Source organism: Aotus nancymaae, unplaced genomic scaffold (genome assembly GCF_030222135.1).
Source record: "Aotus nancymaae isolate 86718 unplaced genomic scaffold, 86718_ANA_hifiasm-v0.15.2.pri h1tg000019l, whole genome shotgun sequence".
Classification (NCBI taxonomy): domain Eukaryota; kingdom Metazoa; phylum Chordata; class Mammalia; order Primates; family Aotidae; genus Aotus; species Aotus nancymaae.
Window position 1 is genome coordinate 42,747,775 of NW_026988431.1, and position 25,392 is coordinate 42,773,166.

A 25,392-nucleotide genomic window follows, 5' to 3' on the forward strand; every position below is an offset into this window, starting at 1 on the left:
AATCAACCTGAATGTCTCTTCCCTAGAATGAAGCCTTTCCACATCTTCCAAATAAGAATTTAAAGTACTACACTGTGTTTAAATTTGTGACAGCATCCCACACACCGTCGTCCTCCTTGGATTGTAGCAATGTGCAAGTCTGGCATCCCTTAGACTGTAAACAACATGAGGGCAGATGACCCATATTATGGACTTTGTATGTCTTTAGGGCCTCGCAAGGTGCTTTGTGCCCTCCTCTGTGACACTTATTAAAAGTCTACTGGTAAAATGGATGTTACCCTTGAATTAACTTTAAATTTACATAAATTTCTAAAAGGGAATAAAAAACAACCTTAGAAGTGGGAAATTACATTTGAATTTGCCTTAGTTAAGGATCTTTTACCCAATCATACTTATGAGCCCTGTCAGCTGAGGGGCTTAAGACCAGAAGTTTCCCTGGCCAAGCAAGTAAGTGAGATTGTTTATGTGCTTTCTATTGGAATAATTATCTTGTTACTGTGATTCCAGATGGAAAGAGGTCATCTGGATGTACCTAGTTGCACCTAATCACAATCAACATAGTAAATAATTTTGGTTGATGAGCACGAAGTTTTCAAAATTTCTGCCTGTGAAGGTAATGCGACGAGGAAGGGTTGGTGGGGCCATGTTCACTTTGGTTTGCCCCAAGCTCCACCTCTCCTTGTGTTCATCCAGGTAAAATACTTAGAAAATTATGGAAGTAAAGCCCTCCTGAAATGACAGCTGATGTTCCTAGTTTTACATTGTCTGCATAGCTCTAGAAAACACTAGCATTGGCTGTACTTGCTAAGTCAGTGGTCTGTGGTCTATGGGCAAGATCCAGCCCACTGCCTGTTACTGTGGCCCATGAGCTAAGAATGGTTTTAAAATTTCTAAATAATTGAAAAAAATTTAAGAATATTATTTCTTGACATGTGAAAAATTACATGAGATACAAATGTTGGCGTCCATAAATGAAGTTTTTGGCTCTCAGTCACTTTCATTTGTTTTCCTGTTGTCTGCGACTACTGTCATTCTACAGTGGGAGAGTGAGTATGGCTTATGACAGAAACCATGTGGCCTGTAAGCCCAGCTTCTTTACTAACCGGCCCTTGGCAGAAAAAAATTTGCCAACCCCTGGTCTGCATGGTCTATACCAGTTCTATGTGGTTGAATTCTATAAACCGTGCCGAACGAGGCAATTTTATCTGTTTCATTTGCACAGAGCAACCTGTGGGCTACCATTGGTGAGTCAGCGAGTGAATGTTACCGTGCATTTTGTTGCTGAGCTCAAAATCATCATCTTCCCTGTCCACTTTGTTTGGTTCTGAAGCATAGGTGTTGATATTGTCTTCAAAGTACCAGGATTTGTTCTCATTAAAAATCATGACGTGGAGAACACGGTGAACTATGTTGGGGTTGGTGTCTTTGCGGCACACGATCAGAGGGCCTACCAGTCCACTGTGAAGGTCCTGAGGAGGCAAAGCAAGAACATTCACTGTGGCCACAACTAACATTTCCCCCCACAAAGCAAAAGAGGTAGAATCAAGTTTTAGTTTTTAGTGAGGTCAGATCCTGAGTTTTTAATTATCAGGATTTTGAGAGTGAGGAACAAAATGTTTGACATGCTCAGTCCTTGATCAAAGAAAAATTGTAGCCTCATTCATTAGAGTTGAAGTCCAAAGAGAACAACAAAGCTCTGAAAAGGATTTTAGATACATTTTTCAGTGGATTTAGCTCTATTTTTGACATTATAATTAAAAAAAAATTTGGTTTTAGTTAGAATTCCTGGCATTGACGTTGGTTGGCAGGAAGTTTAAAGGAGTTAGTCCCTTCACCTTTGTGCTTCTCCCCCCTGCAGCAGCTTTTAGTTGAGAGTCTTGGTTTGTTTGTCTTCATTTTGTTTTTTAATTAAATCTCTGTGTAGATTCTTGTTCCAGGCAGAATGGGCCAAGGTAAGTAAGAGTTCAAATAGAATACTTGCACCGTTTTGTTTTTTAGTGCAAATAAACTTGAACCTTATGGTTGAGGGTTTTAAATATAAACACACCCACACAATATGATATATTTATTTCCTATTAATCATACAATGATACCATTATTTATTTATTACTTAATGGTGTGATCATAGCTCAGCATAATCATGAACTCCTGGACTCAAGCAATCCTCCTACCTCAGCCTCCCATACCTAGGACTACATGCACCACTGTGCCTAGCTAATTTTTTAATATTTTTGTATAGACATCAGCTACTATATCCAACTGAATTTTAAAATTATTTAGAGTATGTTGTTTTCTGTCATTCAAATACCATTCAATGGAACAAAGTATAGTCTATTATTGTGTAATTAGATATGACTTTCAATTCACTGTGAGATTTTATAAAGAATCATAAGCCTAAGTAATCATAATGTAATAATTTATTTTGCTCTTGAAAAATGCAGACCCATGTAGGAATAAAAGCTGAACAATAGTTAAGTTACTTAAAAGAAAGTTTACATAGAACTAATATTTTTAAAAACAATGATAGACACCTTCTTCCTTCCATTATAATTTCTAGGAGGAGATAGGATAAAAGCTGTTATTTGATTTAAAGTTTACCTTAGCCACAGACACAGTTGAATAGTAAAACCAAGGTATGCATTCGAAGTCTAGTGAGGTAGGACCAGTTCTGTCAGGTATCTGCCAAGTATATATTTGAATCTCTCCTGAAATAGACAAGTAAAGTGTATTTAAATGGAGCCTTTAAAATCAGACTTCTTTATGGAGAACCAGACAATGAGCAAACACTAAAGCTATAAAAATACTAGGCAGCATAGTCCTCGCTTTCACTTCTGGTTCCACTTCTTGCTTTGTGATCTTAGTCAATGTGGTAATTAGTCAATGTGACAAAGCCTTGAATCCCAGCTCTGAACCTTCCCACATGTGGATCACAAGCAGCTCCTCCCTGCCTTCAAGGCTGTGCATATTAGTCCTATTGGATCTTAATTCCATATTCTTGCAGTAAACTTCTTTTGCTTCCTCCCCACCATAATCCTATATCTCCCACTTCCAAAGCTTCCATGGGTGTCATAGTCCTGTGACACTAACCAACCCCACCCCCAGCTCCCAAGTCTTTAACAATCTGCTTAGCACTAACCCTTGCTTTCCAGTACATCAACACAGTGCCTGGCATACAGCAGACAAGTACTCAGAAGTATTTGTGGAACGCATGTAGCAGATCCTTTCCTGACTAATCAGAACAGAGGGCTGACTTGCTAACTCCCTTGATAGGAGATTCAACAGACTATAGATAGTATTGTTTTTAAAAACAAAAAGAAATCTTTTGCCTGACATCAAAGTCTATCGTCAGTCCCTCGGCTTTACAAATCTTTTCTTTCTGAATTTGGCTTTCACTGATACGCTGAATTCCAAAACTACTTGTTTTGGTGAGCAACTATAGTAGGCATTCTGATGCCATCCTATATCCTCGAGCAAGAATGAAGCACACGTTGCTCCAGTAGGTATCAGGAGAGAGCCTTGGCTGAAGAAAGCCACCTTGCTCAAGATTGCATCTAATGACTGGTGCAGGGATACAACAACCCAGCTCTCTCACTCCAGCTTAGGACTGCTGAGGGTCACCCTATCTTCAGAACTGGGTTGGTTGTGACTTCTGTTGAGGTTGCATCTCTGCTTAACCTCACTCCTTGCAATCCTATTCATGTCTTTCTCTTTCCATATTAGTTGATCCCACGAGCACTACCTGCACACAAACCCTCATGTCAGAGTCTGCTTACTAGGCATTTTTTGTTAAAAAATATTAATGTTCAGCTGGGCACGGTGGCTCACGCCTATAATCCCAGCACTTTGGGAAGCTTAGTTGTTTGGATCAGTTGAGGTCGGGAGTTTGAGACCAGTCTGACCAACATGGAGAAACCCCGTCTCTACTAAAAGTAAAAAATTAGCTGACTGTTGTGGCACATGTCTGTAATCCCAGCTACTCCGGAGGCTGAGACAGGAGAATGGCATGAACCTGGGAGGCAGAGGTTGTGGTGAGCCAAGATCACACCACTGCACTCCAGCCTGGGCAACAAGAGCAAAACTCCGTCTGAAAAAAAAAAGTAATGTTCTTCCAAGTTAATTACGCTGAATGGTATGCTGTGTGGCAGTGATTCCATTCCATAGAAATGTTAATACATGGGGTTCATCATTTCCTCTTATTGGCTCAATCCTCTCCTGCTTCCTCACATACTGCATCGTGTACTCAACTCCAACTTTAGCTCTTGAGTTCGAGAGATTGAATATAGTATAAGAATACCTGTCAGCTAAACAGGTACAGAGGTGGGAGGGAGGGTGGCCCTAGAGGACAAGTTCATACCCTGGAGAGGTGGTCCCTGAAGACCAAACCTTCACTTCACCGTTTTGCCCATGGCGCCCCAAACTAAAAGTAAACTTGACTTGCAGAAGGAACTCCCATCCCAAATGCTTTCTTCGGGCCCATCTTATTAGCCCACTGGTCTCTCTCATCTGGAACTGCACCCGTATATTTAAAAGAACATTAACCCCGTAGTCCTGCATGAAAGCTTTTGGGGATTTTTTTTCTCCCAAAGTAGTTACCTGGCTGAGCTGGAACAACAGTGGAATTATTTGTTTTCACTCCATGAGCATGAATAGAATATGGTCTTGAGGCTTTATTTTTAAAGATAATTTGAATTTTTTGACCAGGGTTGACCATTATTAATGGACCTAGGGAATATAAAAAGGAAAATATATGGGTAATTATTTATTTTAAATTATGAGTCATCTGTCTTCTTAAGTATTTACACAGTGACTTATTCTTAACCTTTTACTTAACATGCAGCCAAATGAAATGAAAACATTTAACAAGTAGATCATTGCTGATTTATGAAACATGATTTTTGCCTGAAGACTTTAAATCATTTAGAATTTTATGAGGTTTTTTTTTTTTTTTGCCAGAAAACTTACTTTAATGAACATCAGTTTATGCCTAGGGAAACATACAATTTAAAAATGAAACCCTTTCTTTTCTTTCTTGATCAATCTCAACTTTTAAGCCTTTTATTCTCTTGCTCCTTATTCTACTGGAGGATTGTGAGGAGGTACAAGGCCTGTTAGAGTGATTTTCTCCCTCACAGACTGAAAACCTTTACTCTCTCTCCTTTCATCCTAAGCCAAGAACTACAAGTGTAAAATTCATTTTAAATCTTCTTTCTATTTGGAAGCAGATTGAATCAGTGGCTCTGAAAAATTCTGAAACACAGATGGTTTTGAGGTGAGATAAGCAGCAAGAACTCTCTGCAGACTTGTGCTGTAATTACTAAAATTAGAGCCCTGAAGATGTCTGGTGGATGCTAGATGCTAGCTGAAGACAAGGCCTCTTTGCTCCCTGTGACCATTTCACCTCCCCAAACAATATGCATGTTTTATCTTTATAATAAAGTGTTTTCCTTTTTGCATAAATAATAATAGAATCTTGAGGGTCAGATTGCATTATTTATCTTCATGAATTCAGCCAGAATCCTAGAGAAAACAAACATCCTGTGGTTACTAAAGATAGGGGCCCACTCAAAAGCAGCACAACAGGATAACACAGGCTTCCCCTCGGCTCACAAATAGACAAGCTCTAGAGACTGATGGAGAGCCAAGAAGAGCAAAAGTTCCTCTTCATCAGCATGTAAATCCATCTTCTCAGGGTCTTACGTCATAAAATAACCTCTGATATACACATAGATATCAAGGCTGAAACAGTTGGGTGTGTGGAAATATTGCATATAGGTACCTGGGGTGACTCAGAGGTTTCCTAGTTGATCTATCAAGGGTGGAAGAAACAGTTATCATTTTCCTCACTCAGAGATAAGACACTTTAATTTACATAAAGAAGTTCCTTTCCTCACTATACTAGGGTCCCCTGGGCTTTGTTTCCATCTTATGGAAATGATCCCTAAATGCGACTTCTAAACTCCTTTCTAGAATTTTTTAATACTGAGAGCAAGAATCCAGGTAATCTGAAACTGAGCACAATTACTTTTCTACATTGTCTTTATTTTTTAGGAAACAATACTTGAATCTTTTTTTCCAATAAAAATGCCTATCAGCAAACAAATTAGAATTACAGGCACTTTCCTCTGTCAAGGTAGAGGCTGACAATGTCCTCCATGTGTACAACAATCTCGAATGGCTGAAGACAAGAAAAATTCAAAAACCAATCTTATGGTATATCAATACCTAGTATATCCAGATGTTTTTCATCTTCACTCCTTTTTGTTTGATTTTCGAATGCTCTATCATCATATTGACGATATAAGACTTTCTTATATTTGGACCCAAGATATGTTCCATTTCTATCCACAAACATGCTCGTTTGTCTTTAAGAAAATAAAAACAAAAACAACAACTAAACTCCCCCACAAAGTTAGTTAATTTAACCAATAATTTAGACAAAGAACTCATATGGAAGAACTTATATCTAGAAGCTGTTTTACCTGGAAACATAAGCCATCTTTTAAAAAAATATATTAATTCTGGCAAGATAGTTAGATATTCATTCTGCACTTTAAAGCATCTTTTCTGGATACAACTTTAGTTTTGCTAAATAAATAAATAGTAAGAGAGAAAACCAGAGAAAGAAATCAAATTGTACAAAAAGAGAAAAATAGGTGTCTTTAAGGTGAAGTTATCAGAATAGACGTAGAAGAAAATGAAGACAAAAGAAATTTCTGATTGACTGTAGATATTGAATGTAGCTGAAGTTATGTTACTCTTCCTGTGGTGAGATTAAATAGTAATGTATGTCCAGGAAGGATGCAAGAAGTGAAAAAACAGGCAGGAAGAACTAGAGCCCATAAGTAAGTTATATAGATATTTAGAAAGATTTGAAGCCCTCTGCAGTTGAATATGTCACACACACACACAAATTTTGAAGTGATTTATAATTGAGAGTATCCTAAACACACAAATACCACAACCACATACACATTATGCACACACACACCATACCAAACACAAATAAATGCACCACACACACACACACACACCATACCAAACACAAATAAATGCACCACACACACATACACACACCATACCAAACACAAATAAATACAACACACACACAGACACAGACACACACACAGACACAGACAGAAAGAAAAGAGAGGAAGACTCAGAAAAAACCCTTGGAACCCTTCCCATTTAGAGACTGGAGCTATCAGGGTACTTCTCTCTTTGTAAGCGGTGCAGTTCATTCTCCCACTTTCTGCTAGGAGAATAATCCCATTCCATTTCATCGGCTGCAATGTAAATAATTTTCTCCTCCTGGTATTGTGTTTGATCAGGGTTTGGCTTCCCACATTGCCTCACATGATATTTATTTTTCATGCCTCCTAGATTATGCTTTATTGTTATGCAAACCAAATCAAAAGTTCCTACAGATGAATAAGAAAGGAATGGTTAAAGCTTTGCCTTCAGATTTCTTTCCTTTGTAAAATTAGTCATAAGCTGCAACCCTCAAAAGAAATATAGTAAAATCTTTCATTCATTCTTTCATTAATTCAACAAATATTTATTGATCACCTTCTTGTGTCAAACGTATTTCTAGGCACTCGGGAAATATCAGAGAACAAAACAGTTAAAAATTCTTGTTCTCAGAGTTTATATTGCAGGGTGTTGTGAAGACAGACAATAAACATGTTAAGCAACCTGCATGTGTGCTGGAAAGGGATAAGAACTATGATTAAAGAAAAAAGGAAAACAGTGTAAGGAGGACTGAGAATTCTGGCTGTGTGTTGGGAGGGGCTCAAGAGAGCAGTGAGCAGCATAGACCTTGATGGGAGGGTGACGTCTGGGCAAAGATTTATAAGAGGTGAGGTGGATCTGGAGGAAATGTGTGTTCTTTCCAGGCAGAGGAAACAGGTGGCAAAGGGCCCAGTTCAGAAGCCTGTTTGCTACGTGTGAAGAACACCCAAGAGGCTGGTGTATCTGAAGGGAGGGAGCAAGGGTGAGTGTACTAGGGTGTAGAGGGCCAGGTCATGGAGCCCTTGTGGGCCACTGAATACAAGATAGATTTTACTGAGTGAAATGGAGAGCCATTGCGGGATTTTAAGTTAATGAAGGGCTTAAGGACACTCTAGCAGCTGTGCTGAGAATAGACTGGTGTGTACAATGGTGGAAGAAAGAAGATCTGTTGAGAGGCTATTAAAAATAATTGATGAGCCGGGTGCTATGGCTCATGCCTGTAATCCCAGCTCTTAGGGAGGCAGAGGCGGGAGGATAGCTTGAGCCCAGGAATTTGAGACCTGCCTGGGCAATATAGCGAGACCCCGTTCTCCACAGAAAGGAAAAAAACAAAAAGACAAAATAATAATAATAATAATAATTGATGAGAGATGATGGCTTTGAACAGACTGGTAGGTAGCAGAGAAGTGAGTGAAAAAAAGTTGAATACATTAAAAATCCAAAACAATGACAAAAAACAAAAACACACCACCATAACAAAAAAACTCCAGCCTGATTCTGACCAGAACATTCCACCTGAATTCTAGTTTTCTTTCTTTTACCTTGGTAATTTTAGGCCCACCACGTGCTGGCACTGCTTCTTGACGAATACTCTTTCAACTCTACATACTTCTGTTGTTGCTGTTACTTTTGTGGAGGGTAAGGTTTAAGAATATGCACAAGGAAGCGAAACCTTCAGACTCAGAGAGTTTGAGAAAAAGAATTTGTTTAAATTGAAACGATCCCTGTATAGTCTTTAGTACAGTGCTTAACACATGGTGTACATGTCTCCACACGTTTGCTACAGTTGATATGGCTTGGGAAAGAGAATGAGACGTGGTAGTGTTTAAATTCAGAAAAACACCTGCAGGGAAAAGGAGAGGAAGGACTGGGGCAGGAAAAAGCAGTAAGTTGTTCCTGAATGAGCATGCAGGGACATCCTCTAACAAAGAGGAGAGAAAAAGCACCAGAGAAAGTGCTTTTTTTCCCCTCCAATCAGTCTCAATCACAACTTTTGTTTGTTTGAAAAGTAAAAGTTTACATTTTGAGATGAAGAAAATGTAGTCAAATGAATATTTGGCATCACAAAGAGTCAAGATACCGATTCATGGCATTTACACAGTAGTTTATCATATAGCCAGTTTTTGGTTGGTATCTGTCATTTTTGACCAAGATAGATGGATTTTTTGGGGGGCAGGTATGTGGGATGAAGGTGGATCTACTGGATTAAAGAAGAAACTAGCATTTATTGACAGTCTAATGTACGCCAGCACTTTACTATAATTTACCTCTCTCATCTGATCATTGTCTATTCCTTTTTGCAAATTACAAGTTTTTGCAATTCCTATTTTACGAATGCGGAAACTAGGTTCAGAAGGAAGGCTGGTTTTCTTTGATCCCCACGTAGTTCTTTGATATGGGGTGCCTTCTTTAAAAAAAGAGAAATGTTACCAGGACGGATCAACCTCACTGAAGCTAAAACATTTACCTAGAGAGCAAAGCTAGCAAGGAGGATAGAAAGAAGAAGGGAGAAGGCAGTAGGGTAAGGGCAAAGCAGGAGGAAGGCCTGGGAAACAAATGGACAGAAGAGTAGGAAATGCAGAAGGCAATAGAGTGAAAATGAGTTTAAAGGATTTAAAATATCTTCATCGTTTTTGAAGCGCATTGGGATGGTTTAAAGCGTAAAGGCCTAGGAAGAAGGCCCGAAAAAACTGAGGGGATTTATGTGTATAGGAAATACTAAGGCTCCTATAAATGAAGTGGAGCAGGACAAAGGTTTCTCAAGCACTGTTTGTATCAGTTCAATTATTTTTTCTTGTACAGCATATTCAGTGCATATAAAGATAGTACTTCTGCATACTTTGATGTTTCAGGCTGAATGAGAAGACCCACCTGCTTACCTATAGAATCAGGTGTCATCAAAAGTGTCTTAGAAATATGAGGAAACACAGTTTCTGTATCCTTTCTTGCTCCTAAAGAAGTGAAGGTATTTCCTGAAAAATATATCCCGTGTAAATTTTCCTCTGCTCCCACACTAAAAATGTGCCATGAAATGGTGTCTCCTAAGCACATATCCAGTCCAGGCAGATTTCCATACATGTATCCATTTATGGCTGCAAGGCATTTGTAACAGAGAAAAGAGTATTTAATTTACTGGTACTCGATATCTTTTGAAATCCAACAAAGCACTAATCATAAAGCAGCTCATTCATGTAAAAACAGCAAAGCAATTTTTTTCAACTTCCCTTTCCTTTATCATTATTTAATCACTTCATGGGGGCTAAAATGACATTATAGAATTAGAGAATGACAGAACTCCATGAAACGTTCATTGGATTACTCCAGTCAACCCCTTCCTTTTAGAGTTGAGGAAATCAAGGCCAGACAAGTAGTTACTTGTCTAATGTCATATGGCTAATGAATGAAACTGTTAAGACCAAAGTCCAAGTCTCCAGATTCCAGATCAACCCTTTCCTCACTACACTGTACAGTCTTCACAAACCAACAACCGACCAACCAGCCACCCACTCGCCCACCCAGCCAGCTCAACAAACACCCTACTCCACTCTACAAATTTGGCAGTAGAGAAGTACATGACTTTTCACATTTAGCTGTAGATAAAATACATTGCACGAAGAGGTGGTAGTAAATGTTTGGTAAATTAAATTCAAAATAATCACCCTAATAAACAATATTCGTCTTGGGAAATGATATTTACTTACTATTTATCTATTTATTTATTTTCTTGAGACGGAGTTTCACTTTGTCCCCCAGGCTCAAGTGCAATGGCATGATCTCGGCTCACTGCAACCTCTGTCTCCTGGGTTCAAGTGATTCTTCTGCCTCAGCCTCCCAAGTAACTGGGATTACAGGCATGTGCCACCACACCCAGCTAATCTTTGTATTTTTAGTAGAAACGGGGTTTCACCATTTTGGCCAGACTGGTCTCAAACTCCTGACCTCAGGTGATCCACCCGCCTTGGCCTCCCAAAGTGGTGGGATTATAGGTGTGGGCCACTGCACCTGTCTGGGAAATGGTATTTATAGGAAATACAAGTGTATTAGCCAACCATTGTGGGAAAAACCTAAGTCTCTTTTAATCTGTAATTCTTTAGCAAAACAAATTTAAGTAAGTGTTTAATACATTTATCTTGTAAGTTTTTTTTTTTTCTTACAGGATATCTTATTTGAGGCTTGGAAGTCTGGATCTTCTTTATCTACATTTTCAGGCTCTGCAATAAATGTTCTGATATTTTCATCCAAGAGATAACTTTTATTTTCATCAAATATTGTGGCAAGTAGGTAAAACTCTTTGTCTACACCTTTCTGTGGATGAGAATTAAAAAAGGAATAGACATGGTATAGATGGTCCATACTCAAATCCAGCCAAATGGTTGATCTACATACAAGATTTCCCACACGGGAGATTGTGTATTGTGAAAAATTTGATCAATTGACTTCCTGATTTTGGATAGTCCCTAGAAAGGAACAAGTCACAGTGAATGAATTATCATAGAACTAAGAAGTTGGGAGAAATCTCTATGGCTTTTTACATAACGAAGCGTTTACTCCAGGGATTCCTACATCTAAACTTCATAAACTAAACCATAAGATATTTATAGTGGTTTTTAACATAATGTACTCTATGGAAAGTAAGTTAAATACATAGTTTTCAATTCTAGAAAGTCTGAATTTTAAGGGCTTTTGAACAAATTAAATATATACATATTTCTAGATTAAATAGAAAAATTATATGTATTATAAGAATTATGACACTATAAATATGACTCATTATATAGATAAATATAAATATATATTTATAATTTTGAATAATATATCCATTGTTATACACATATATATGGATTTTAAAGCTTCATTACCTATACTTTTTTATATAAATGTAGAAAATAACTAGATATTAGTTCACTTCTGAGTGAGAAAAAAGGGAAATTCATTTAACAAACATTTATTGAGCACCTATTATATGCCCAAGGGGAGCTGTGGTTATTATAAAAAATTAATAAAATCTTGTGTATACTTTCTAGAAACTTTCTAGAAAGTCTTGTGTATACCTCTACTAGAAACAGTCTAGTGGAAGAAACAGGCCAATAAAAACAATTGCGTGGATAAATACTCTGATAGAAACATACCTAAAGGACTATGGTAACCTGCAGGAGCTTCAACTAACTTTAGTTAAGGAACATTGTCCAAAGGAAGGTATTCTCAGTCTGTGTTTCAAAAATGTCTCCCCCTTTTGGCAGATCAAACAGTGAGGAAAGGCCATTCCAGATGGAGAAAAGAGGGAAAAGTCAGAGATGTGAAATACCTTCCTTACTCAGGGTCTAATGAGCTAATTCCACCACACTGCAGAATTCTACTTTGCCAATTAGAAGAAGCTAATTCTGCAACATAGGGGTGGGAGGGGACATGAATCTGAAGGAGTTGTCAGGATCTGATGTGTTGGCTTCTGAGCCAGCAAAGTGTGGGGAGATTTTTATTGCAGGGAGTGCTATAACCAGATTCCTTAGGAAGGGATGTGGACTAGCTGTATCAAAGCAAGATAAGAGTGGAGACAGAAGGTAAGAATGAAAGGAATTCAGAAAGAGATGATAGTGCCTAAAATAATGCAGAGGTATTGGAGACTTAGTGATAAATGTGGAGGTGAGACAGAAGGAGTTGTTGATGAAACGCCGGGATTTGGTGATATTAACTAAGTGATAGAATGGAGGAAGAAAAGAGGCTGATTTCGGGAATCAGAGGGACAGTAAAGGTCTGTCCAGAAGGACGAGATGTCTGTGGGACATGCCAGGGTGCAGTTTTGTTGGGCAGAGGAAAATACAGGTGTTTAGTTGAGGAAAGAATAGAATTGGGAGACACCAGTACACAGAAATTGAAGCTGCTGATTCCTCTGGCCCTGAGACATTGCCATTCCTCTGCAGTTCTGTCTTAGGCAGCTCTCACCAAGACTTACCTGGCCATACGCCTCAGGACTCACCTGTTTGCCATCCTCTCCAAGACTTCCATTTCTACATACGAGGAGAGGGCCCAGAAGGCCACTGTTGGTGTCTCTTGTCCCATTTACTGAAGAGTAATAGAACCAGGTCAAGCAGTTGGGATCCGTGGAGGTGGGGCCTACATAGTTTGGAACTTCCCATGTATAGACAAATATTGTGCCAGGATTTACATGTGAGGAAGGTGAAGGGGTACCTAGCAAGAAATAAACATTTATAGAATAGAACCTAAGACCATACGTACACTAGTCTAGACTGTGAGATCTCTGAGAGCAAGGACAGATCTCTCTCTTCGGGCGACAGTCAAATAGGAACTGAAGTAATAACTCTGCCACAATAAGAACACGGAGCTGTTACACTGTGACAGTTTGGCTGCACAATAGGAGCTATATTACTTGCTGACATTATATGGCAGTATGGCTCACTTGGACCTCCCTGGAGCACTACTTACTTCCTCCAGGTGTTTCGTAGAATGAGCCTTCATTGCTCTTGTTGTAATGCAGTCCATGAGGCTGAATGCTGAGTGGCAGGGAAGCATTGTTATAGAAAGTGACTTTGATGATCTCTCCCACCTCTGCCTTAATAACAGGGCCTAGAAACCAACAGAGTTTGTAGTTATCCTTGAATTTCATAAAGATAATTGTCAGGTTGCATTACTTGAGTAAAGTTTTTTTTTTTTGGTATTTTTTTTGAGACAGAGTTTCACCTGTTGCCCAGACTGGAGTGCAATGGCACAATCTTGGCTTACAGCAACCTCCGCCTCCCGAGTTCAAGCGATTCTCCTGCCTCAGCCTCCCGAGTAGCTGGGATTACAGGCATGTGCCACCTCACCAGTCTCAATTTTTTGTATTTTTAGTAGAGACGGAGTTTCCCCATGTTGGTCAGGCTGGTCTCAAACTCCCGACCTCAGGTAATCCACCTGTCTCGGCCTCCCAAAGAGCTGGGATTACAGGCCTGAGCCACAGTAAAGTTCTTTTAGGAAGAAATTAAAGGGATGATGCCATGAACCCAGAAAAGGGTGCAACTGCAAGAAGTCTAGATGATTCAAGGTCTTATAAAGTCACTTTGGATCAAAGATACTAGATATTAGATGAATATATTAGTCTTTTTGGATTTATAGGAACAAAGAGTGTAGTTAAAATCACTGAGTGGGCTGGGCTCAGTGGCTCACATTTGTAATCCCAGCACTTTGGGAGGCCAAGATGGGAAGATGGCTTGAGCCCAGAAGTTTGAGACCAACTGGGGCAACATGGTGAAACCTTGTCTCTACAACATACAACAGTTATCCAGGTGTGGTGGTGTGTGCCTGTGGTCCCAGCTACATGGGAGGCTGAGGCATGAGAATCACTTGAACCTGTGAACCTGAGAGGCGGAGGTTGCAGTGAGCTGAGATTGTGCGACTGCACTCTAGCCTGGGCGACAGTGAGACCCTGTCTCAAAAAACAAAACAAAACAAAACAAAAACACCACAAAAATTAGCTGGGTATGATGTTGCATTCCTGTAGTCCCAGCTACTCTGGAGACTGAGGTGAGAGGATCACTTGAGCCTGAGAGGTGGAGGTTGCAGAAAACAGAGATGACACCACTGCACTCCAGCCTGGTTAACAGAACAAGATTGTCTAAAATAAAACAAAACAAAATAAAATAAGTCATTGGGTGAATCAATGTATTATTTTCATAAGGCTGTAGATTACAGCTGAAATCTATAACTGTGAATTGGTGAATACTGTTTTGATTGCAGAATATTAACAAATAATGTTTATAACCCCACGAGCTACGAATAGAATTTCACCAAGGATTCCAAGATGTTCTTCTCCTGCCTTCTGTGTTTGGAAGGAAGCATCTGTGTATTCACGGTAAACCAGTTTTTTGTAAGTTCCTCCAATTCTGGTTGGACTTTGTTCAAAAAATAGCCGGGATTCACTGTGCAGAGAAAGTAGATACACAAAGAACTTTTATATTTACAGTTATTGTGTGAAAAGAAAGAAAGAATCCAAACACATCTGTTTAAAATATTTGCAATTTATTTCTGATTCTAAAAGTAATGCATGTTCATTGTCTAAAATTGGAAAAGAAAGAAAAACACAGCAAAGAAAACAGAAATCTCCATAATCCCATCATCTATATATTACCACAGTCAATATTTTCTGTAAATATCCTTTCTGTTTTTTGTCTATGCACGTATATATAGTTATCTATATGTATCTACCTAGTTATTTGCCTGCAAACTTCCTTTTGGGATAAAAAGATATTATATCTGACTTTTTTCAAGCAGGTAATAACAAATATTGCTATTAAAACAACTATTTGCAGAGATGTTATAATATAAAACAGAGAGATGTTATTATTTTTTAAATTATTATAATAAAAAGGAGCCTCTGAGAAAAAGTATTTCCTAATAAAGAAGTAACTTGCTGTGCCAAAAACATCATAGAATTTTACAGCCAGAAGAATCAGGCAGAATGAATCTATTAATTCATACTTATTTCAGTCAGTATAAAATGAGAGTAAGCCCTAAAGCTAAATCTAGTTTTTTGCTCTAAGCCCAGTTATGTTTCTGACATTTAATACGAAATTTCCATTACACAGATTGAGTAATTTATTGATGAGCTTAAAATGTAAGAAAAAGACTACAGACACCCAGCACTCACACTCACAAGGATCAAATCACTGAGTAGATAATCACAAGCTGGACAGAGCATCTAAGAGAGAACACTGGAATTTGGCAGGAAAATGTCAAAGAACATCTGAGGCACAGAAGGAGAGGGAAGCAAGGCAGCCGTCACTGCTCAGATTGGCTGGGAGCTGGGAGAGGCTCCCCAGTGTGGGAAAAGGGTAAGTGAGAGATCCCCAGGAGTCCACACTTCTACTGTGGATTCCTGTAATCCTAGCCACAGGAGAGCCCCTCAGCCCTTGCAGGCTGTGAGACTAGTAGAGAGAGTGGCTTGGAGTTGATACAATGGCATCATTCCAGAGATGGAGTTCATTCTGGGTCCTATACAACCCCCGAGACCCAAATAGCTATAGCATGGAACCATTTTGAGAGCCTAGCCCCCACCAGACTGTATCCTGCCCCAGGGCCCAACAGCCCTTGTATCTCCACATCCCTAGAACTTCACTGACATTCCCCTGTGTCCACTCAGAGCGCTGAAGCACTGTGACATTAGCTGGATCCAGTAGCGTGGCTGGGTCCCCAGCACTCTAGCGCATATGGTGTTCTACGTTGTGGGGGATGGGCCGTGCAGTGCACCAGGGAGGCTGCCCCAGAACAAAGAAAGCTGTGCGTGCCCTCTCCAGAGCCTGAGAGCCACCTGCCTGGAGCAACTGCCACTGATAGCAAACACTGCCCTTTCAGGAGCAGGGCTACCACACACCTGAATGCACCTTTAGTAGACATGAGACCAGACCATCTAGATGTTTTCCTGGAGTCTGAGGATAGGCACACCTGTCTACTGCTGCTTTTACCCAAGTGTGCCATCTTGGGTACTGGGGATCGACTTGCCCTGCCTTCCACAGCTGTTGCTCATGTGCATCTGCCTGAATATACCACTGTGGGGGTGGTGGTGGGGAGGAATGGATGGTGAAGAGAGGTTGGTTAATGGGTACACACATACAATTAATTGGAAGAAATATGCCCTAGTGTTCAACAGCTCAGTGGGGTGACTATGGTTAACAATAATAAATCGTGTATTTCAAAATAGCCACAAGAAAAAATTTGAAATGTTTCCACCACAGAGAAATGATGGATGTTTGAGGCGATGAATATCCTAAATTCTCTGATGTAGGTATCATACACTGTATGCACATATCACAATATCACTGTACCCCATAAATCTGTACATATACCATGTATCAATAAATAATTTTAAAAAAGAAGAGAAACTGTCTACTTGACATAGTATTCTTTGCTTTCTAAAATTCCTGTGAGTGAATTAGAGAAAAATAAACATAGTAAAGAACATTATTTTCTGGTGGTTTTAGAACTTTGTTCTAACATGCATCTTCATTCAATAGGCCAGAAGAATTAAATCTCCTGTTGTCCTCAATCTGGTAAATATACTTAGCAGCTGGACTATCAGAAAAACTTTTTGCCCACTTTTAAATGCTAATGCCAGAGTAATGTATTTTAGTGTTAGTTTTGGTTATTAAGATAGTAATTGCTAATATATTCTTAGGTGTTATTGTTAATAATATTTATAGAATATAGTTAGAGGATATCACATTTGATGATTTAATTATGCCTTCAGATATTAGCAGGAGTGTATAAGTTGCATATAAATAATAAAGAATGTTTAAAAATTTTTATAAAATGTTATTGATGACATTGTCTTATGCTGTTAAATGTTTCAGAAGTATAACATAAATCCATTTTAAAGTTTCATACTAGGAAAAAGATGAGCAGTATGTTTTCCTTTACATTGTCTGCCAGGGATTTAGAGAAGAATTTTGTCTAGCAATGCTCCTTGGTTTCAAAATTTTCCAATTATTTTTTCATATTTATTTTATCAATATATTTTAATTAGATGCCTAAATCCTTTTTAGAAGTAACTATGAAAGATTTCAATTATGTTAATTATTTATCAATATTTTAACCAGTGAATCATTACCTTCCAGCTGCTGTTAAATTTTTTTCAGTGAAGAAATCTATACCAAATGGAGCATAGTTCCAGAGAATTTCCATAGCAGCAATATAGTAATGTATAACATGTGTCCCAGTAACATCTGTTGAAGGTTTCTGGCAATTACTTACATTGAAAAATGCCTGCATACTCTCTGAAAAACAGTAAACCCAGAAAGAGAATGTTATGAAAACATTCAGATAATTTTCTTGGTCAAGATGTATTTTCAATTTTAGCCAACAATATTGAGACTTTCTATTTCTTTGAGAAATACGATGTATGCAATCTATGGAAAAGCATAAAATGTATGAAATAAGTACAAAAGTCAGGATGCAAAAGTGAATATTAAAGGGATATATATTATTAGAGAATAATAACCAACTTTGGACCAAGTCTTATGTGAAGATGGTACCTATATACTGAGAAGAATTTGAGAGTCCAAGAATATCTTCCCTCATGAATATAAAATTTCTACTAGTAGCCACTAATGAGTTAGTCAGTTTATTTGATTAGCTAGTTGGCAGGAAGAAAGAAACTCAAGGCATGAGAAGATCAGTCCTGTGTTCTAATTTCAGAGCACTGTTGATGGGAATGTTAATTAGTAGAGACTTTCTGAAAGACAATTTGGTAAAATTTGTTAAAATTAAAAGCAGGCAGTGGCTCACATGTGTAATCTCAGCACTTTGAGAGGTCGAGGCAAGCGGCCTCACTTGAGCCCAGGAGTTTCAGAATAGCCTGGCAACATGACAAAACCCCATCTCTACAAAAAATGTTTAAAAAATCAGTTATGTGTGGTGGTGTGTGCCTGTAATGCTAACTACTCCAGAGGCTGAGGTGGGAAGATTGCTGGAGCCCAGGAGATCGAGGTTGCAGTAAGCCATAAACTCTAGCCTGGGCAACAGAGCAAGACTCTATCTCAAAAAAAAAAAGCTCTCTGCTATTATATAGTTTCACTTCTTGATAGTCATGAGAAATATTTGCACATACATGAAAGGACATATGAAAAGGTATTAACTAAGTCCGGGCATGGTGGCTCACGACTGTAATCCCAGCACTTTGGGAGGCCGAGGCAAGTGGATCATCTGAGGCTGGGAGTTCAAGACCAGCCTGACCAACACAGAGAAACCCCATCTCCACTAAAAATGCAAAATTAGCTGGTCATGGTGGCACATGCCTGTAATCCCAGCTACTCAGGAGGCTCACTGAGGCAGGAGAATTGCTTGAACCCAGGAGGCAGAAGGCAGAGGTTGTAGTGAGCCGAGTCGGGCCACTGCACTCGAGTCTAGGCAACAAGAGCAAAACTCCGTCTCAAAAAAAAAAAAAAAAAAGGTATTAACTATAACGTTGTAATAAAGCAAAAAAGCAGTAGGAATTTAAACATCTATCAGTAGGCAAATGGTTAAATAAATCACAGTACAACCAAAATATGGAAAACTATGCAACAGTTAAAAACAATGAGTTAAATGTATTGGAAATACATGAAAAGAGACTTCAAGACTTTGATATGAGTGATGAAAACAACAGAATATTATGTGCAGTGTGATCTACTTACATAAAACAAAACACAAAACATAGCTGTGTATCGTTTCTATATGTTCGTGTTGATGTTGCGTGAAAGTGTAGAGTAAACAGGTTTTCTAGTACTTGCATGAATTTATTACAGTGGTTAAGATGGTGATGGGGTGGAGTTGGACTAGTGGTATGTCCTTAAAGCAGCTCTCCAAAACCAAACACTGACTCTGATATGTGCGCTATTTTTCTGTGGTGTAAGCACGCCCATAGTGACCACTTTGAAGCTACCAATAGTTTAACGGCTGGATTATTTAACTCTCGGCTCTTATGAGCTGGTATGAACAGGCTAATATATATCGCGTTAGACTTCTTTCACTTTTTCTGCCTGCCTCCCTCTACCTACTTTTCTACCTCTTTTCTTCCCTCCCTCCTTCCATTCTCCCTCTTTTTTGCCTCCATTCTTTCCTTCCTACCTTTCTTTCCAGCAAAGGTCTATTGATATATCCTTGTAATTATCACAAAAGAAAAACAAACAAAAAAACCAAAAGGAGTAAATTAAAAAGCAAAAAAGCTGCAGAAGGACACAGAAAGAGAAGACACACAGGAGAAAGTGATGGGATCCCATCAGCCAACTAGGCTTTGAGGCACTTTCTCACTTGGTCTGGGGCTGACACTAGTCTTTCTGCAGAGCTGAGGTGGAAAGACTGGCTTGAGGGCATGATCTGAGAATAAGGTAGATGGGAGGTATTGGTGGAGCTGAGTGTACATTTTAATCTGAAATTGATCATCGTTTCTAAGTGACAGCTTTTTGTCCCTAAACCCAGTCCTTGAGTTATAATAGCCATGAGTGGTTCTTCTTTTTCTCACAGCCCGGGGAGGGATGCAGCACAGAGAAAATCCTGATAAATACTTGTCATTTAGTGGTTTGAATAATTAATTGAAATGATACTAACCGAAGTTCAGGACTTACAAAAAGAAAGGTTTTTCATCAGAGAAGTAAACTCCATTTTTCTACCAAAAAAATAAAGTTAAATTCTTTAATTCTAATGAAAATTGTGTTTTCTGATTGAAAAATAACACAGAACATTTACATGATTATATATAGAGTTTGGTCATATTCAAGAATAGAAAAGATCAATAACTTCATAACTGACCATTCTGTCATTAAATGGCAAATGTGATTGGAGAGGGAAATAAACAAAAATAAGGAGGATTACTTGAGTAATGAATTAGAAGTGTTGGGTTCTGCATAATTTCTTGCTCTGCTTCCCATAGGATTTTCATACTTGTCTCCTTAATTAAAGAACAAACTGTAATAATATCTGCTCTGTCTGACACTCAGGGTTCTCACTCAGGGTTTATGTTCTTACAATGGATATGAAAGTTTTTGTGAAAACGCAACCCAATCCTATACACTTAAAAGGATGTATAGTAATCAAGTGAAAAGGTGTCAGGGACCTGGGCTCCATCACTGACTGTTTCCAAAAGGAATGTTGGATATCAGTTTCTTCATTTGTAAGGTAAGACATTGTAATGGGTTGTGACCTTGTAAGTTTTCCGACTCTGTATTTATTATACAAAAGTTATAAATCCCTACCATATATCTGGCATCCCAGCATCCACTCTCCGGGGCCCTTGGCCACCATGAAGGCATCTTCCAGTGAGGAGGGGAAGACCATAATGGTGTCCTTTCTGTGATTCCGAGAGATCAGAGTTTGTCCGTGGAGGTAGATGGAGTGTATGTCAGCCCCGCCACCCATGCCAACAAAATACCACTTGACCCTATCTTCAGCACACATGGTGAGATTTGGCAGATTTCCATAAACGTATCCGTTTATTGCTGAAAATAAATGTATATTAATCCATGAGGCATGATAGATCAGTGCCACGTGATAAAAATTCGATTTATTTCCTTATTACATTAATATAAACTTCCCAGTGTCAACGTTGTTCTCACACATAATCTACAACATCCGATTTGTGTTTCAGGGAAAAGGAGGTTGTATACATTTTGTATTGTGAGAAGTTGGGGGAGCACAAAGGCTTAAAGGTAAGAGGAAAAAAACCTGAAAGGCAGGAAGCAGTGAAAAAGGAAAATAATAGAGATTAAGTTCATGAAAGAAGAAAGCAAGGATAAAGGTGATGGATTATGAAAACATCATTTCTGAAAAAAATACTATGTTGGATAAAAACACATATTTATAAATATTTGGTCAATTATGTCTTCGTTATTCCATATTTTATGACTTAAAGTTACATCTTTCTTATGTTTTTATCATCTATTTTTAATCAATATCAGACTTCAGAAAACAAATATGGATCAAACTTGCTATCGGACTTAGGAAATGAGCAGGCTTCAGTAGTGACTTTCATTTGCATGTCAGCCAGTATACTCAGAGTGAAACGTTGAAAAATATAAACTCAATTAAACAAACTTAAACAAAGGGAAATGACTAAATATAATCATAGAAGTTAGATTTATAAGATAATATGTATGAGAAAGTTCTTTTTAATCTTACATTGCATACGCATGCTCTCCTCAAAACCGGGATCACTAGTATTAATTTTGGCAGATTCAGTAAATGCACGAATATTTTCATCACTATACCAGCTACTTTTTTCATCAGTTGTAGAAAACATCAGAAAATAAGACCTGTCAATATCTTTTTCAGCGTCTCCATTCAGTGTCCCTGAAACAAAAAACACATTTCTTACTTTTCATGCAGACATTAATTAGAACCATTGTCAAAGATAAAACTGCTTTTACAATATACAGTTTTGTTAATTGTTAGGGCACATGAAAAAGGTAAATGTTTGCCATGTGTTTGTCAGTTTTTGTGAAGTTTACAACAAACTTTAAAAACCATATTATATATATGAAGCCAAATTTAAAGAATCTATACTCATCTTTACTTCAAATCAGTAACTTTCTGCAGTATCTATCTGCATCTGATGACCATTATCGAGTGAGATTGTTCAAAGTCTCAAAATTTGTGCCTCCTCAAATGAAGGATAACTTGTTCATACCAATTCATTTATTCTTCTGTGTGTATATTTAACAAATGTTTATTGAATATTTGTAATGTGTCAGGCACTATGGCAAGTATTGGGTTCATAAAAGTGAACAAAACAGCTATCTACCCTTGCAGGGCATATAATCAAGGGTGGAATTCATCAACAAATAAGATACTAACTATAGTGTGTAAAGTTCTATAGTTGAGAAGACTCAGTGTTTGGGAGCTGATTAATTGAATCTTGGGTATGGAAACCTCTGAAGGCAGTGACACTTCAGTTGATACTTAAAGGATGAGGAGTTTGCTGGGGTATACCTGTAGAGAAGATTCCAGGCAGCAATTAAGATAAAAGGAATTTGCACTTTATCATCAGAACAATTAGCAGTCATTAAAGGAGTTTAAGCAAAGGAGTGACAGAATCAGAATCATCCTCCCACCTCCACCTCACAGACAGAAAGCCAAGTAGAGATCAATTGAAAGGGGAAGCGCTAGAGACTGGTGGGCAGTTAAGAGGCTGTTGCTGGTATCTGGCAAAAGGATGGCAGTGGCCTGAACTAGGTTAGAGCTGAAGAAGAACTCGGTTAGAGCTCTTCATGGAGCTGAAGAGGAGTGAGCTGATCTAGTGATGTGTAGGAAGTACAGGTAGCGGGATTTGACTGATGTATTTAGCAAGTAGTGAGGGAGAGGGCAGTATCAGGAATGATACCCAGAGTTTTGTCTCCAGTGACTAATTGGAACATACCGGAGCCATTCCCCAAGGCAGGGAACACAGAAGGAAAGGAGAGATTCAGGGCAGGAAAAAATGATGGGTTTTGGAATATGATGTATTTAGGTACCAATGAAACACCCAAATAGAGATGTCAAGTTGCCAGGCCTGACCATCAGTAAAGGAGTTTGAACCAAAGTTATAGATTTCAGATTCATTAACACACAGATGGAAACAAATGACTTAGAATGGATAAGATCACTCTGTGAGCTTAGAGTGAACAAAAGAGAAAAGTGCCTGGGACAGTGGGAATAAAATTGTTATAATATATATAAACACAACATATAAAAATATGATATATGAATTATCAGTCCCAAATATTTTATATCAGCCTTATATTTGAAACCATAGGGCATAAATCAACATAACTGTAAATGAGAAACTCTCTTTCTTTCTTCTTTCTTCTTTCTTTCTTTCCTTCTTTCTCTCTTTTTTTGTAGAGATGCAATTTCACTATGTTGCCCAGGCTGGTCTCGAAATCCTGGCCTTAAGCAGTCCTCCCACCCTGGCCTCCCAAAGTACTGGGATTACAGGCATGAGCCACTGCACCCAACCAAAGATCTCTTGATGGCAGTTCACATACTTGCCTTTGAGAATGCAAATCATTAAGTTATCTTACTGTTTAAAAAGAAAAGGGAGAAAGTTTGGAGATGTTCAGACTAGATAGCCTAGATAGACTAGATAGTGCTTAAGTTAAATATAACAAACACTTATTCTTCATCTTGCCATTATGCAACTGAGTTTCTTACAAGCTTGAGAAGGGCAAAAAGCTCTTCCAAAGTTGGTTTAAAAAGGTATACCCCAAGGAATGTGATTTGTAACCATGAGACTATGTGTGTTTGCTATAGGAAACTGCAATTGTTAAAATATTTATTGTAAAAAACTCTGTTTACCTAAAATTTAAACTTTGATTGTCACAGGAAGTTAAATTCATTCATTAGCTTCATAAAAATCAAGTGCTATCACTTTGTTGATCTTGTTTTAATGAACCAAATCAGAATTTTCCAAACTCTATATTCCCTTGCAAGTTAGAAACCAATCAGTAAAACTTCCTCCTGGCAAGAATTATTAATAAACTGATGATTCTAACTGATTTACCTTAAAACATAAACATAAAAACATAAACTTAAAACAAAAAAATAAATCAACAATACAACAGACCTTCCTTTTGCAGGCCTGTCGTATTATCAGGATACATAGCACCTAGAAAACATACTCTGCTAAGTTTGAATGAAGATGGCTGAAGTGAAGTTTATTGGGTTGGACTACCATCTAGTGATCAACCTACATTATTGGTTGAACTGAGAGTTGGACTTGAGATCGCCATCTAGTGCTCAGAGTTCAAGATGGCAAGTTTTCATTCTTGACTGGAAAATCAAAGTTAAGGCAGGAAAATGGAGCACCTTGGATAGTAAAATTCCTCTAGGAGAGCAGAGGACAGCCTACGCATTCCGGTTTACTCTTTTACTGCAATGAGATTTAAAAAAAAAAAAACTTACCTCTTTTACAAGTCAGAATTGGTCCAATAAGTCCCGAAGGCACATCTTTTACAGTGTCTACATGGGAGTGGTAAATCCTTGTTACACAATTACTGTCATTGGGGCCAGGTCCCTGCTTTTCTTCTACATACCACTTGTAGGTATACTGTTTCCCAGGCTCCAGATAGTCATCTTCCTTTTGCAGGCCTGTCGTATTATCAGGATACATAGCACCTAGAAAACATATTCTGCACTGTGGTTACAGTAAATATTGGATAACACTATTTTGAATATGACTCAGGCTTCCTCCATTAAGCTATGAATGTATGATAATTTGTATTTCTAAAAAAGTGTGCATTTCTCCCCACCGTTTCCCAGATTCCTACCTCCCTAAATCCCCCTTAGTTGGCTTCTACCTGAATGCTCAGCTTGGCTGCAGTTTTTAAACCAAATTGGAATGAGGCAGGCAGTATATTAACAGACTATCATCACCTTTACTGATGGATCCAACAAATATTTATTTTGCGCCTACCATGTGCCTAGACCTCAGATGCACAGGTAACCTCTGGATTCCCGAGTTGCCCTCCATGTTTTCTTCATTGCTAATCAGACTTGGGACCCCGGGCACCCAAGGGTGTACCTGTTACTTCCAAGTAGCCCACTGCCAAGGTGGCCTTTGGCATTACTCTGAACTATTACCTCAGTTCTGATTTTGGACCCTTGCGTTCTTTCCTTTCTTCTTCTCTGCCTAAAATTTTGCCTCAGATCCTTACCCCTTGTGGCTGGGATCCTGCTAACTATGGATAAAATTCCTTTATTCAATAAAAGACTTTGAAGCATGAGCAGCTTCCAATTCTCTATTCATCTTTTTGGACCCTCCTGCTCCACACTGAACATGAAGAGATTACGACTGACTGACTTTTGTACTTTCTTCCTGCCCAGCGGCCCATCTGGAGCTGCCTCCAGTCAGGGTCTGGTTTCCTGAGTCTGTTTCAGTCCAGAGGA

The 25,392-nt window shown here is 38.5% G+C and overlaps 1 protein-coding gene across 5 annotated transcripts in view; it reads right to left on the reverse strand.

The window, feature by feature from the left end:
- LOC105706531 (ceruloplasmin-like) overlaps positions 1 to 25,392 on the reverse strand; it is a 60,845-nt gene that overhangs the window by 12,083 nt on the left and 23,370 nt on the right. For 3 of the 5 annotated variants that reach the window (XM_064378789.1, XM_021669551.2, XM_021669552.2), the window contains 14 exons: positions 24,409 to 24,621; positions 21,649 to 21,819; positions 20,727 to 20,969; positions 17,606 to 17,771; positions 14,791 to 14,921; positions 13,450 to 13,590; positions 12,983 to 13,194; positions 11,163 to 11,313; positions 9,888 to 10,100; positions 7,211 to 7,418; positions 6,223 to 6,362; positions 4,594 to 4,722; positions 2,599 to 2,705; positions 1,268 to 1,469 (listed from right to left, as the gene is read on the reverse strand). In XM_064378789.1, coding sequence (XP_064234859.1) covers positions 1,268 to 1,469; positions 2,599 to 2,705; positions 4,594 to 4,722; positions 6,223 to 6,362; positions 7,211 to 7,418; positions 9,888 to 10,100; positions 11,163 to 11,313; positions 12,983 to 13,194; positions 13,450 to 13,590; positions 14,791 to 14,921; positions 17,606 to 17,771; positions 20,727 to 20,969; positions 21,649 to 21,819; positions 24,409 to 24,621 — 2,427 coding nt within the window. Of the gene's footprint in view, positions 1 to 1,267; positions 1,470 to 2,598; positions 2,706 to 4,593; positions 4,723 to 6,222; positions 6,363 to 7,210; positions 9,416 to 9,887; positions 10,101 to 11,162; positions 11,314 to 12,982; positions 13,195 to 13,449; positions 13,591 to 14,790; positions 14,922 to 17,605; positions 17,772 to 20,726; positions 20,970 to 21,648; positions 21,820 to 24,408; positions 24,636 to 25,392 lie in introns of those variants that run through there. The other 2 variants (XM_021669553.2, XM_021669554.2) reach the window with 2 other exon arrangements.